General features: G+C 41.4%; 1 protein-coding gene across 1 annotated transcript; it reads right to left on the bottom strand.

Annotated features, from left to right (window-relative positions):
* Window positions 1–1,316: 1,316 nt before the first annotated feature.
* Window positions 1,317–3,144, bottom strand: LOC124037585 (zona pellucida sperm-binding protein 3-like). The gene is made up of 7 exons (XM_046352432.1): window positions 3,026–3,144; window positions 2,813–2,916; window positions 2,458–2,635; window positions 2,158–2,275; window positions 1,865–1,947; window positions 1,712–1,791; window positions 1,317–1,457 (listed from the first exon to the last, which is right to left on the bottom strand). Exons 1-7 carry the CDS (start codon window positions 3,142–3,144, stop codon window positions 1,393–1,395), a joined length of 747 nt encoding a protein of 248 aa, XP_046208388.1. The 3' UTR covers window positions 1,317–1,392.
* Window positions 3,145–13,770: the final 10,626 nt, after the last annotated feature.

Here is a 13,770-nt window from a genome sequence, read left to right as displayed (position 1 = left end):
TGTTTACATCAGACCAGAGAATCTTGTTTTTCATGGTCTGAGAGTCTTTAGGTACCTTAAGGTAACCTCATAACGGGCTGTCATGTGCCTTTCACTGAGGGGCTTCCATCTGGCCACCCTACCAGAAAGGCCTAATTGGTGTAAAGCTGCAGAGATGGTTGTCCCCTGGAAGGTTCTCCCATCTCCACAGAGGAACCACAGTGTTCTTGTGGACCTTTCAAAAATGGACATTTTTTGGTCCACTTCCCCAGATCTGTGCCTCGACACAATCCTGTCTTGGAGCGCTACGGACAATTCCTTCGATCTCATGGCTTGTTTTTTTTGCTCTGACATGTACTGTCAATTGTGAGACCATATCAATTTCCATTGCGAAGGGTCTGAATCCTTTTTAATATATACATTTAACCCCCTTTTTCTCCAATGTCATAGTAGCCAATTGGTAGTTTGTCTTCTCATCGCTGCAACTCCCGTATGGACTCGGGAGAGGCGAAGGTTGAGAGCCATTTGTTCATCTGAAACAACCAAGCCGCACTGCTTGACACATTGCCCACTGAACTCAGAAGCCAGCCGCACCTTTCATTACGACCAGAAAATCCATATTTAACAGCAGTAGTTCAGTGCAGCCTGTAATGGTGTGGTATAGGCCACTATAGAATGTGTACCGCTCTAACTTAATTTGCATTGTTTCAGTCCAACGATTCACAGGACATTCAGGGGCCAACTACTTGGGAAGGACTGCTTCTATTCCCTCCCCCAGAGGTTGATGGGAAATTGTGCAAGTCATATTTTTGTATTAGAAAGGTTAAGATGCTTCTTGTGGATGGTAATAGCCTAAAGCCTTATTCACACTGCAGGCCTTAATGCTCAAATCAGTTTGACTACAGACTGTCCAAACAAGTTGCAAATAACCAAATTGGACATTTTCAGACAAGGCTACACTAGTTGTCATAGTGACAGGTTTGTGCAGTGGTGTTGGCTGATAAGACACAAGAACAACCAATAACTCAAGTTCTGTAGCAAGCTAAGGTGGCATTTCCTGCCACTGACTTCTCAGTTGCTTTGAATGTTAAAATTCCTATGGTGGTAATACTTACTCAAAACACAATCTAATTTTCAAAACATGCTCTTTTTGGCTAGCCACAGTAACCTAGCTAGGTAGCCATTTAGCACAGTTGCCAATTTGTTTGTAAAGAAGCTTAGCTATCACCTCTTGTTAAACTGCCAGAGTAGCTAGCAAGCCAAAAGTAGTACTTCATTTTACACCTAGTTACACGTTAAAAAAAGCTCATGAACAAAAGAATCACGACAAATTCCTTAAAATCCATATTTTTTTTAATCCTCCATAATGTGTTTGTTCAACAGGAATGTCAGTCCAAATGATTAAATAGGCCATCAGTCAAGAAGCTTTTCTTTGATGTTGAGAGGACCAATAGACGCTTCTTGCTCCCACCGGAAATCTAGGAAGAGCAGAAAACCTTCCTGATTTGATTTATTAGGATCCATTATACTAGCTGCTGCCGTTGGTGTCGGCTTACTGGGGTCCGACATAACAAAACAGAGAGCAAGTCATTTACGCAGCCTAGCACTAGAGTTTGCAGCCAAGGGCTTACGTGAATCAAGTCTGTAAGTACTTGATTAGGACAAAGGTGTGCACCCCAGGTGCACATTTTTATCCAGGAACGACAAACACTGGACTGTAGTGCACATGTACCTGGATCCGGTTCCCTTCTCATGCCACAGTCTGTGTCACAACAGCCACACACCTGGTCTTTCTTATTGGCCTCGCGCCATCTATTGAAAAGAGAGTGTTGCATATAGTACGTACAAGCAAAGTGCACACCCTGCCATATATACCCAGACTTACCCATTTGAGAAGGAACAAGCCTTGTTCTCATGATCAATAGGGGATGAAGCGGTTGTGGCTTTCAGGAGGCAGGTAATGTATAGCTGTTGAAATTTGTTGAAGTCTCAGCATTGGTACCACATAACAATTAGTACATTTGACATCAATTCAAAGCAACGTCATGTTGGATACAACACAAGCCATATTGGGCATAGCATACTTAATTTTTGATTGAAGTGAATCAAAACAGCCAATTCTATAAATTTGGACATTCCGAAGCTAATTTGCAGAAGATCTCAGGATTAACTACTCACTGAGCCAGTGTTCACAACATGAAACCTAAAGGCTTCGATCTGGAACTGGAGCGTGTCATCCATGGTGCGAGGTATGAACTGGGACCTGGATCCTGTCAGCTTGGTGTCGACCAGACAACTGAAGGCCACAAAATAAAAATTAGGGTACCTACACTGCTGAAACTCTGGAAGGATGCCATTCAAGGTGGCTGTTGATTTGAAGTGTGGGAAGGTGGAGGGAATGGGAAATGCTTTCCTTATCAGATTAAAGCAAACAATTAGTCCGTGAACTAGATCAAGTACCTTACAAAGGATACTCACCCACGGTTCTCGATGAAGGCATATCTTGGGACAGTGTTGGTTTTTGGGATGACTGTGGCTACACAGTTGTCCACAAAGACTCGGAGTGGCACATGGTAGAACTGGACAACAGAAGCTTCAAAGTTAATATTATCTCCAAGGACGTACTCTTTGCTGGGTCTCTCCAACTGCCAGTTGTCTGCGAAGACAAGTTAACTGCCGTCATTTTGTTTTCTGGGGTAGCCACCTCATTCCAATTACTCAGTGGCGGTTACCTTTCCCAACTGGGAAATGTAACTGGTGAGTGACGTCACGCAGGCCCCCCGAGTGTCTGTAGGGATCAATGACAATATGGCAAGGACAAGCCGTTACTAACCAGTCATTATCCTCAGGGAGAAGTAGAGGAGCTCCTCTGCAACCTTAGTGGAGGCATAGGGATTCCAGGTGGGCTTCTCTGAACCGCTGCTCACATCATGCTTTCTGTAAAGGAGTCTCTGAAGGTGAAACCAGACGTCCAAGGAAGTGTATCCAAAGTTGATTGAACTGACAAAATAAATAAAACTCCACAATGCAGGTGTAATCAACTTACCTTTGATAGTGGCACTCAACCCAGACCACCACTTCTCCAGTCCGAACAATGGGGCTGCTGCCCAGGGTGGCTGGTGTATAACGGAGTGGGAAGACATAGACAAGTGAATCTTCAGTCATCTGGAATCAGAGCAGCAAACTGCATTGTAAGAAAATCAATGGGAGTGAACCTTACAAAATCCTAATTGTGCTAGGTCAATGGTCAGTGTGCTGCCACATCTGTGCAGCTCCGTGTCAAAGAACAGCACTTGAGCGGAAACATCCTCCCCGGTGACCACACAGCCTCCCAGGGAGAGATCCGCTGGGTGAATGAGTTGGCCGATACCGAGCAGATCTCGCTTGACTTCCACATGGGCAGCATTCACCCCACATTGAACTGCAATGCTACTGGCAGGCACAGCCAGCGGTCCCTGCTCAGCAATAGCCAACTGTACCTCTTTGACTGGATCTTCAGGATATCTCCAGGTCAAAGGCTCATTGAAGGTCTGCTTTGACTGGAGGAAAGGGTTTTGAACGTGCATCGGTCTCTGGACCCTGGCGGGCCATTGCACAGGCCTGGGTTGAAAGCTTGCTGGTTCTGGTGCAGGCCTGTACTGTGGAACAAATCTCCCAGGGGCATGGGAAGCTTGACTGTGTGATTCTTGGCCCCGGAAAATCTTCTCAAATTTAGCTAAACAGCTAACGGTAAGAAGCAGAAGGATTTTAATACAAAATTCCATTGTTCTCTATTTTGATCACGCTTTATTTCTTTTCCCGCTACTTTATATATTTCTTGACAATTCGTATATGTTAACAACAATCATAATATTACTGAACTGCCATTTTGTATCCCTTTGTCTTAGTTTGACCACCCCTTGTTTGATTTACAGAATGATCTTCCAGACATGTTACACAGCTGCACTTGACTACAATCAGAACTGAATGTGTCTCAATACTTTAAAGCCGGGCTCTCCAAATCTATTCCTGGAAAACTACCATCCAGTAGGTTTTCAATCCAACACTAATCTAGCACACCTGATTATAATAATAAGCTTGTTGATCAAATGAATCAGGTACAGCTGGGGTTGGAGCGAAAACATACAGGAAGTCACTCTCCAGGAACAGGGTTTTAGAGCCCTGCTTTAAAGTATATTTTATAACAGGGATGGGCAACTCCAGTCCTCAGGGGCCTGAGTGGTCACTCATTTGCCCCAGCCCCAGCTAACACACCTGATTCCAATAAACAATCTGGAGATGGACTCTGAAGCACCAGCTGCCTCCACAAGCAAAGATGCACGTGTAATGTCTCCCAATGTTACCCCCTCCTATTCCCACACTGATGTTATGGAAGGGCCTGCCACTCCTCACACAAAGGGCTGCACCACACCACTAGACCTACTGCACAATGCCGGCGCCAAAGAGCAAATCCAAAAGTGCAGCTCACAGCCCCAACAAACACTACGTCTGAGAAAGAGACTGAAGAGATGTCGACAACGACTTTGAGAGGAAGTTGTAAAGAAAGATCTGAGAGCTAACTCTGGAAAGACTGTTGTGACAAATAAACATACTGTTGATGTACTTAAAGGACAAATTATTGCACTGTAGTTCATGTTTACTGTAAAATGACAAGTTTAGGCATCAGGATATTGACTGTAGTGAAGCATTGTCTGTAGTCTAAAGTGTTTGCTGAAAGGACTCAGCATTGTTGTAGTGCTGGCCACCCAGTCAAGTATGCTCAAGTGTTGAGTCATTTGCATAAGGCAGCTATAAAAGCTTGTTGTGGGATGGAGTGTAGGTCTGTTCACTAATGTTATGTTTCCAAGGTTGCCTATTGTAAATTGGCTGGTATCTTACTGCATGGATGATGGATCTCCCCATTTTGTGCCAGAGATGACTAGCCTACACTCTGTATGAGACAGTTTTAGTGCTATGTATTATTTACTTTAGAAGCTGATCATCAGTAAACCACCTGAACGAATATCCTTGTTGTGGAATCAATTCGTACGCATGAACATCACAATATGCTTTAAGACGGCTTTTCACCTATTCAGATATTTGTAAGCAGGGACATGATCAGTATGGACGCCATCCAAAGAACATATGCTTAAATCAGTTATGTTGAATGCATTCTCAAACTTATTTTTCCCTCAATTCAATACTTATTTCAGGTTAATAAAGTTCAGTAATACGAAGGCAGACTATAGTTCAAAGCTTGGTCATGAAGAGGGCACGACAAAACTTATTTCCCCTCAGAAAACTAAAAAGATTTGGTATGGGTCCTCAGATCCTCAAAAAGTTCTACAGCTGCAACATCAAAATCATCCTCACTGGTGGCATCACTGCCTGGTACGGCAACGACTCGGCCTCTGACTGCAAGGCACTACAGAGGGTAGTGCGTATGGCCCAGTACATCACTGGGTCTAAGCTGACTGCCATCCAGGACCTCTACAACAGGTGGTGTAAGAGGAAAACCGTAAAAATTGTCAAAGACCCCAGCCACCACAGTCATAGAATGTTTCCGCTGCTACCGCATGGCAACGGGTACCGGAGCGCCAAGTTTAGGACAAAAAGGATTCTCAACAGCTTTTACTTCCAAGCCATAAGACTCCTGAACAGGTCATTAAATGGATACCCAGACTATTTGCATTATGTTCCGCCACCCACCCAACCCCTCTTTTATGCTGCTGCTACTCTCAGTTAATCATCTATGCATAGTCACTTTAACTATACATTCATGTACATATTACCTCAATTAGTCCGAATAAACGGTGCCCCCGCACATTGGCTACCTGGACTATCTGCACTGTGTCCCCCCACACCCCTACTGCCAACCCCTCTTTTACGCTGATGCTAGTCTCTGTTAATCTTATATGCATAGTCACTTAAACTGTACCTACATGTACATATTACCTTAATTAGCCCGACTCACCGGTGCCTGTATATATATATATATATATATATATATATATACAGTGCCTGTCACGAACCTCGCTGAAGAGGGTGCCTCTTCCTGTTCGGGCGGGGCTTGGCGGTCGTCGTCACCGGCTTATTAGCTGCCATCATTCCTTTTCCGTTTGTGTTGGTTAGTGGTTAATTGGGTACACCTGTTTTGTATTAGGGTTTGTTTGTAGGGTATTTAAGGGCACTAGGCCTGCTGGGTATTTTGTGCGGGCTTGTTTTTTGTTACTCTGTGTTTGATGGTGTGATTTGTTTTCTTCTTTATTCTCTGGTCTATTTTGTCCTGTTGTTTTGGACTGGCAACCTATATACGCCCTGTGTGTTGTCGTGATAATTTTCGGTTGCACCGGTGTAATAAATTTGAAGAACGACAGAACCCTGCTCTCTGCGCCTGATTCCATCCACCACTCATAGTTATTCGTGACAGTGCCTTGCTAAAGTATTCGTCCCCCTTGAACTTTGCGACCATTTGCCACATTTCAGGCTTCAAACATAAAGATATAAAACTATTTTTTTGTGAAGAATCAACAACAGGTGGGACACAATCATGAAGTGGAACGACATTTATTGGATATTTCAAACCTTTTTAACAAATCAAAAGCTGAAAAATTGGGCGTGCAAAATTATTCAGCCCCCTTAAGTTAATACTTTGTAGCACCACCTTTTGCTGCGATTACAGCTGTAAGTCGCTTGGGGTATGTCTATCAGTTTTGCACATCGAGAGACTGACATTTTTCCCATTCCTCCTTGCAAAACAGCTCGAGCTCAGTGAGGTTGGATGGAGAGCATTTGTGAACAGCAGTTTTCAGTTCTTTCCACAGATTCTCGATTGGATTCAGGTCTGGACATTGACTTGGCCATTGTAACACCTGGATATGTTTATTTTTGAACCATTCCATTGTAGATTTTGCTTTATGTTTTGGATCATTGTCTTGTTGGAAGACAAATCTCCGTCCCAGTCTCAGGTCTTTTGCAGACTCCATCAGGTTTTCTTCCAGAATGGTCCTGTATTTGGCTCCATCCATCTTCCCATCAATTTTAACCATCTTCCCTGTCCCTGCTGAAGAAAAGCAGGCCCAAACCATGATGCTGCCACCACCATGTTTGACAGTGGGGATGGTGTGTTCAGGGTGATGAGCTGTGTTGCTTTTACACCAAACATAACATTTTGCATTGTTGCCAAAAAGTTCAATTTTGGTTTCATCTGACCAGAGCACCTTCTTCCACATGTTTGGTGTGTCTTCCAGGTGGCTTGTGGCAAACTTTAAACGACACTTTTTATGGATATCTTTAAGAAATGGCTTTCTTCTTGCCACTCTTCCATAAAGGCCAGATTTGAGCAATATATGACTGATTGTTTTCCTATGGACAGAGTCTCCCACCTCAGCTGTAGATCTCTGCAGTTCATCCAGAGTGATCATGGGCCTCTTGGCTGCATCTCTGATCAGTCTTCTCCTTGTATGAGCTGAAAGTTTAGAGGGACGGCCAGGTCTTGGTAGATTTGCAGTGGTCTGATACTCCTTCCATTTCAATATTATCGCCTGCACAGTGCTCCTTGGGATGTTTAAAGCTTGGGAAATCTTTTTGTATCCAAATCCGGCTTTAAACTTCTTCACAACAGTATCTCGGACCTGCCTGGTGTGTTCCTTGTTCTTCATGATGCCCTCTGTGCTTTTAACGGACCTCTGAGACTATCACAGTGCATGTGCATTTATACGGAGACTTGATTACACACAGGTGGATTGTATTTATCATCATTACTCATTGAGGTCAACATTGGATCATTCAGAGATCGTCACTGAACTTCTGGAGAGAGTTTGCTGCACTGAATGTAAAGGGGCTGAATAATTTTGCACGTCCAATTTTTCAGTTTTTGATTTGTTAAAAAAGTTTGAAATATCCAATAAATGTTGTTCCACTTCATGATTGTGTCCCACTTGTTGATTCTTCACAAAAAAATACAGTTTTATATCTTTATGTTTGAAGCCTGAAATGTGGCAAAAGGTCGCAAAGTTCATGGGGGCCGAATACTTTCGCAAGGCACTGTATATATATATATATATATATATAGTATATTATTTTCACTGTCTTTTTACTGTTGTTTTTATTTATTTACTTATCTATATGAATTCGGAGAACAGAAATGAAAAATTAAGGAACTGCATTAAAGATCAAAATTGGTGAAAGAAAATTGTGATAAATAAAAATTTACACCAGTTTCATTTAAGTACCAAAAAATTGACAGCTGTGCCATATAGATTGCAAAGTAGTTGGGAAGATATTTTCGATGTACCGATTCCATGGCACATGGTTTATTTATTGATACGCAATTTACCATTCCTTCTGAAAGAGGACTGGGAGGCCCCGGTGCACAACTGAGGAAGAGAACAAGTACATAAGTGTCTAGTTTGAGAAACAGATGCCTCACAAGCCCTCAACTGGCAGCTTAATTAAATAGTGCCTGCAAAACACTGGCCTTCTAGGCAGAGTTGCAAAGAAAAAGCCACATCTCCGACTGGCCAATAAAAAGAAAAGATAAATATGGACAGAAAAACAGACACTGGACAGTGGAACTCTGTCGAGAAGGCCAGCATCTCGGAGTCGCCTCTTCACTGTTGATGTTGAGACTGGTGTTTTGCGGGTAGATATACTATTATAGAAACACCATAATATTAATTAAGCTACATTTCTTAAAATCAATCACGTATACTATGTCCTTACAAAAAAAGCTTTTAAATTCTCTCGTCCAGCCAATATTTTTAAAAAGTCAAATGCTTCTCATAGATGCCCTCTGGTGGACAAACTAGTAGTGACTAGCATTTATGGCAACAATGGCTGACACTTAAATAACGTGTCATAGAATTCTGCGGCAGTCCGCAAGCTGTGCTGCAGTACGATGCTACTTTTACAGGAAGAACCACTGTACCGTAGCCTACGAGTAGCAAAATAGAACACTATTGATTGAACATATGTATTTCAATATGATTGAAATAGGCCTATACCCTAATATTTATATTCAAATGCAGTCATCTCGGTTTTCATTTGACTCATCTTTATATGCGTTGCTTGTTCGTATCAATTGCAAAGACATTGGCAAGTCATCTGCAGTCAACTTTGTTGTATAGTTATTGGAGGTCACAGATACGGATGAACCCTGTAATTGATTCTATGTTTAGTGTATAAAGTGACACAGGAGGGCAAATAAAGCATTAGCGAAGCACTTAGCTGTCCTACGAGTGGTCTCCTACGAGTGGTCTCGTACGAGTGGTCTCCTACGAGTGGTCTCCTACGAGTGGTCTCCTACGAGTGGTCTCGTACGAGTGGTCTCGTACGAGTGGTCTCCTACGAGTGGTCTCCTACGAGTGGTCTCGTACGAGTGGTCTCGTACGAGTGGTCTCGAGGCAGGCATTAGAACACAAGCATTGTCAAGTGCAATGTTAAGAACTATGTTTTTGTGAAACAGCTCAGAGTTTTAATGATGCACCTATGAAGGTTCTAACGATGAACTTTTGGGAAACCGGGCCTGGCTCTTTCTCAAATCATCTAAAAAACTGTCCTCTCCTTGTCTCCCGTCAACTGCACTAAAACGACTTGACAGGTGAAAATAATATGGTGCAAGCTTACTTCTGGTCAGTTTTTCCAGACTATTGCAGATGATGGATGTTGTGGAAAATATTGAATCAAATGCTTCTCAGATACCAGAGCTTGTGAATTCAAATAGATTTTATTACAGAGAATAACAAAGCCGAGCAATTCCATGGAAGAACCAACTCATTCTTGGTGCTTGGCTTTCATACAGTCTTATCCTTACATAACATCATCACTCCACTTCATGAATCTTGTTATCTTACTTAGTTTCCATTCTCTTATTGGCTCAAACATTGTGGCATAGATTCTATTGGTGGCGTGACATGCCCCCTCCTACTGTTGCCCCACACTGATTACCTAACGTTCCTGTCCAGAGGTCTTTACAAGTTCAGGCCGATGTTGTCTATGTATGATTAACCCATGTGCGTGTCCAGTAGCCTTCACAAGATCAGATATGGCCCAGACCAGTCATGTCTTGTTGGTTTACCTTGCCTAATCCACACAGATTCTGTTTACATTCTGAGAACAATATAGTTACTGAGAATCACCAGATGACTGAACAATCCTCCCACAAGGCGAGGAGAGGCAAGGCAAGGACCACAGATTTTAGACAATTGAAAATGGGCCCTGTGTGTATTTAGTGGTGGTGAAACAAAGCTTCCGGAAGCATTGATGCTTTCCAGCCAATTATGTCAAATAGGTTCATTACTCAAGGTTTTGATCAACACAGTGTACACTAGTGGCACCTGCTGGTCAAAATTATTTAGAGTAGCCAAATTATTATAGATGTCCCAGAGTAGCTTTATTGTCTTACACCAAAACCAATACCAAACCAATCAGGTGGTTGTTCGACGAAAATAATTGAATGAAACAGGTATCGGAACACTGCTTCGAGAGTCAACTGCTTAGCGATGTTTAGGCATGCCTCAGCGCTCCAGTGTCAAACGTAAAATCACTAGGTGTACTCAATAGGAACCAAACAGAACTAAATGGGACCTACCTGGGGTATATTCACTAGAAACCAGACGGAAGCAAAAATAACAAAACAGGGAGGGACATACCTGAATTTGCTTAATAGAAACACATAATTTTGTTGCAAAATGTTTTCCGTTGCGAAACATTGTGCAACTGTTTGCTACGGTGTCTGACTAATGAATACACCCCTGAATTTGTCCTATAGAAACTCTTGTTTTCCATTCGGAGTAAATAGTTTGTTGCAAAACGTTTGGCTATAGGGCAAAACATTTGTGTTGCAAAAAGTTTTGCTATAGTGCAAAACATTTTGCTACGGCATACAACTATGGAATATCACCGAGAGACACATCGCATACACCTCACTAACTTTAAATGACTGGATAGGAAAAAGTAACATAGCAGCAACTCTGTCCAGGGGTTTAATCATTACTGCAAACGGAAAGTTTCTATTGGACAAAATCAGGTACAGTAGGTTCCTCCATGTTTCATTCCATTTGCTTTCGTTTGGTTCCTAGTGAACAAGCCCCAGCCTTTCCCCATTTCTCACCATCCATGTCCATCTAGTACTGTCAGATCAGTGCATAGTTAACCTTTCTAGCACAGGGGTTCCGCTCGACAACATTCCGCTGAAAAGGCAGAGTGCGAAATTCTTTTTTTTTTTTTTAAATATGTAACTTTCACACATTAACAAGTCCAGTACAGCAAATGAAAGATAAACATCTTGTTAATCTACCCATCATGTCCGATTTAAAAAATGCTTTACAGCTAAAGCACAACATTATGTTAGGTCATAGCCAAGTCAAAAAAACACACAGCCATTTTTTCCAGCAAAAGATAGGAGTCACAAAATGCAGAAATATAGATAATAATAATAATAATAATAATATATGCCATTTAGCAGACGCTTTTATCCAAAGCGACTTACAGTCATGTGTGCATACATTCTACGTATGGGTGGTCCCGGGGATCGAACCCAATCACTAACCTTTGATGACCTTCATCAGATGACACTCATAGGACATCATGTTACACAATAAATGTATGTTTTGTTCAATAATGTGCATATTTATATCCAAAAATATTATTTTACATTGGTGCCTTAGGTGCAGTAATTTTGTATTCCAAAACATCTGGTGATTTTGCAGAAATACTCATAATAAACATTCATAAAAGATACAAGTGTTATTCACAGAATTAAAGATAGACTTCTCCTTAATGCAACCACTGTGTCAGATTTTTTTTTTACTTTACGGAAAAAGCATAATCTGAGGACGGCGCTCAGAACCCAAAACGGCCAGAGGAATATCCACCACTTTGCAATCAACAAAGTTAGAAACAACACCATAAATTTTTACTTACATTTGATGATTTTCATCAGAAGGCTCTCCCAGGAATCCCAGTCCGACAATGAATGACTGATTTGTTCCATAAAGTTCCATAGTTTGTGTCCAAATAGCCACTTGTTGTTAGCGTGTTCAGCCCAGTAATCCATCTTCATGAGGCGCAGGCACTTCATCCAGACAGAAACTCGAAAGTTCCATTACAGTCCTTTAGAAACATGTCAAACGATGTATGGAATAAATCTTTAGGATGTTTTTAACATAAAACGTCAATAATGTTCCAACCGGAGAATTCCTTTGTCTTCAGAAAAGCACTGGAACGAGAGGTAACTCTGTCAGGAGCAAGCGTCATGAGACCAAGGCTCTCTGCCAGACCACTAACTCAAACAGGTCTCATGAGCCCCTCCTTTATAGTAGAATCCTCATTCAAGTTGCTAAAGATGGTTCTAGTGGAAGCCGTAGGTGGAAGCCGTAGGAAGTGCAACTTTATCCATATCTCAATGTGTAATCGGCAGGCCAAGCTTTGAAATACTACAAACCTCAGATGTCCTACTTCCTGGTTGGATTTATCTCAGATTTCGCCTGCCATATGAGTTCTGTTATACTCACAGACATCCTTCAAACAGTTTTAGAAACTTCAGAGTGTTTCCTATCCAATACTACTAATAATATGCATATATTAGCATCTGGGACAGAGTAGGAGGCAGTTCACTCTGGGCACGCTATTCTTCTAAAAGTGAAAATGGTTCATGTCTAATTCATAACTTTCTTCATTTGAATCTACCTACCATGCTATGTTGTCTTATGTCTCTCTTTATGTAGTGTTGTGTTGTCCCTCTTGTCGTGATGTGTTTTTTGTCCTATATTTTTATTTCATGATTTTTATTTTTAATCCCAGCCAAAGGTCCTCACAGGAGGCTTTTTGCCTTTTGGTAGGCAGTCATTGTAAAAAATAATTTGTTCTTAACTAACTTGCCTAGTTAAATAAAGGTGAAATAAATAAAATAAAATAAAATTCAGGACTATCCATAATCATGTTAGCATCAGCATGAATGTATAAGTGTTTAGACACATACTCTATTCTTATTTATAATAAAAGTGACTCTAAAATGACACAATACATTATTTATGGGCACAAAATAATCTGAAACACAACCAAGACAAACAGTAAATACAACCAACAAGTTTGGAGAGTCACAAACTTTATGTAATTATTGCATGCTAGGAATATGGAACCAAATACTACACTTTTGACTACTTTAATACAATGGGGGGACTATGTTCAGAAAGTGCTGTTATTTCTAAACGGTTCATCCGATGTGGATGAAAATACCCTCAAATTAAAGCTGACAGTCTGCACTCAAAGCTCGGCCGTTGTATAATTTCAAATACAAATTGCTGGAGAACAGAATCAAAAACACTGTCCCAATACTTTTGGAGGTCACTGTAATTTGCTGTGGCTGAAATGATTAGCATATACTGAATCTCAAAGTAGTTTAGATTGTAAGTCCTATTTGTGTATGTCATACCCTGACCATAGTTTCTTTGTATGTTTCTATGTTTTGTTTGGTCAGGGTGTGATCTGAGTGGGCATTCTATGTTGTGTGTCTAGTTTGTCTATTTCTATGTTTGGCCTGATATGGTTCTCAATCAGAGGCAGGTGTTAGTCATTGTTTCTGATTGGGAACCATATTTAGGTAGCCTGTTTTGTGTTGGGTTTTGTGGGTGGCTGTTTCCTGTCTTTGTGTTTGTTGCACCAGATAGGGCTGTTTCGGGTTTTTCCACGTTTTGTATTTATGATCATGTTTAGTTTTCTTATTAAAAAACATGAACTTCAACCACGTTGCATTTTGGTCCGCCTCTCCTTCCCAGGAAGAATCCCGTTACAACAACCTGTAAAGGCGTT

This window comes from Oncorhynchus gorbuscha, linkage group LG06 (genome assembly GCF_021184085.1).
Source record: "Oncorhynchus gorbuscha isolate QuinsamMale2020 ecotype Even-year linkage group LG06, OgorEven_v1.0, whole genome shotgun sequence".
NCBI classification, from domain to species: domain Eukaryota; kingdom Metazoa; phylum Chordata; class Actinopteri; order Salmoniformes; family Salmonidae; genus Oncorhynchus; species Oncorhynchus gorbuscha.
Note: the sequence above shows the minus strand (reverse complement) of the source record. Positions and strands in the feature narration are given on the sequence as shown.

What these genes read in the sequence shown, in the direction of transcription:
- LOC124037585 (XM_046352432.1), bottom strand. Translation starts at nt 3,144, where the DNA reads ATGACTGAAGATTCACTTGTCTATGTCTTCCCACTCCGTTATACACCA. An exon ending in GTTGAGTGCCACTATCAAAG is followed by an intron (nt 2,917 to 3,025) that starts GTAAGTTGATTA and finishes ACTCCTTTACAG; the next exon opens with AAAGCATGATGTGAGCAGCG. An exon ending in ATGTTGTGAACACTGGCTCA is followed by an intron (nt 1,948 to 2,157) that starts GTGAGTAGTTAA and finishes AAATTTCAACAG; the next exon opens with CTATACATTACCTGCCTCCT.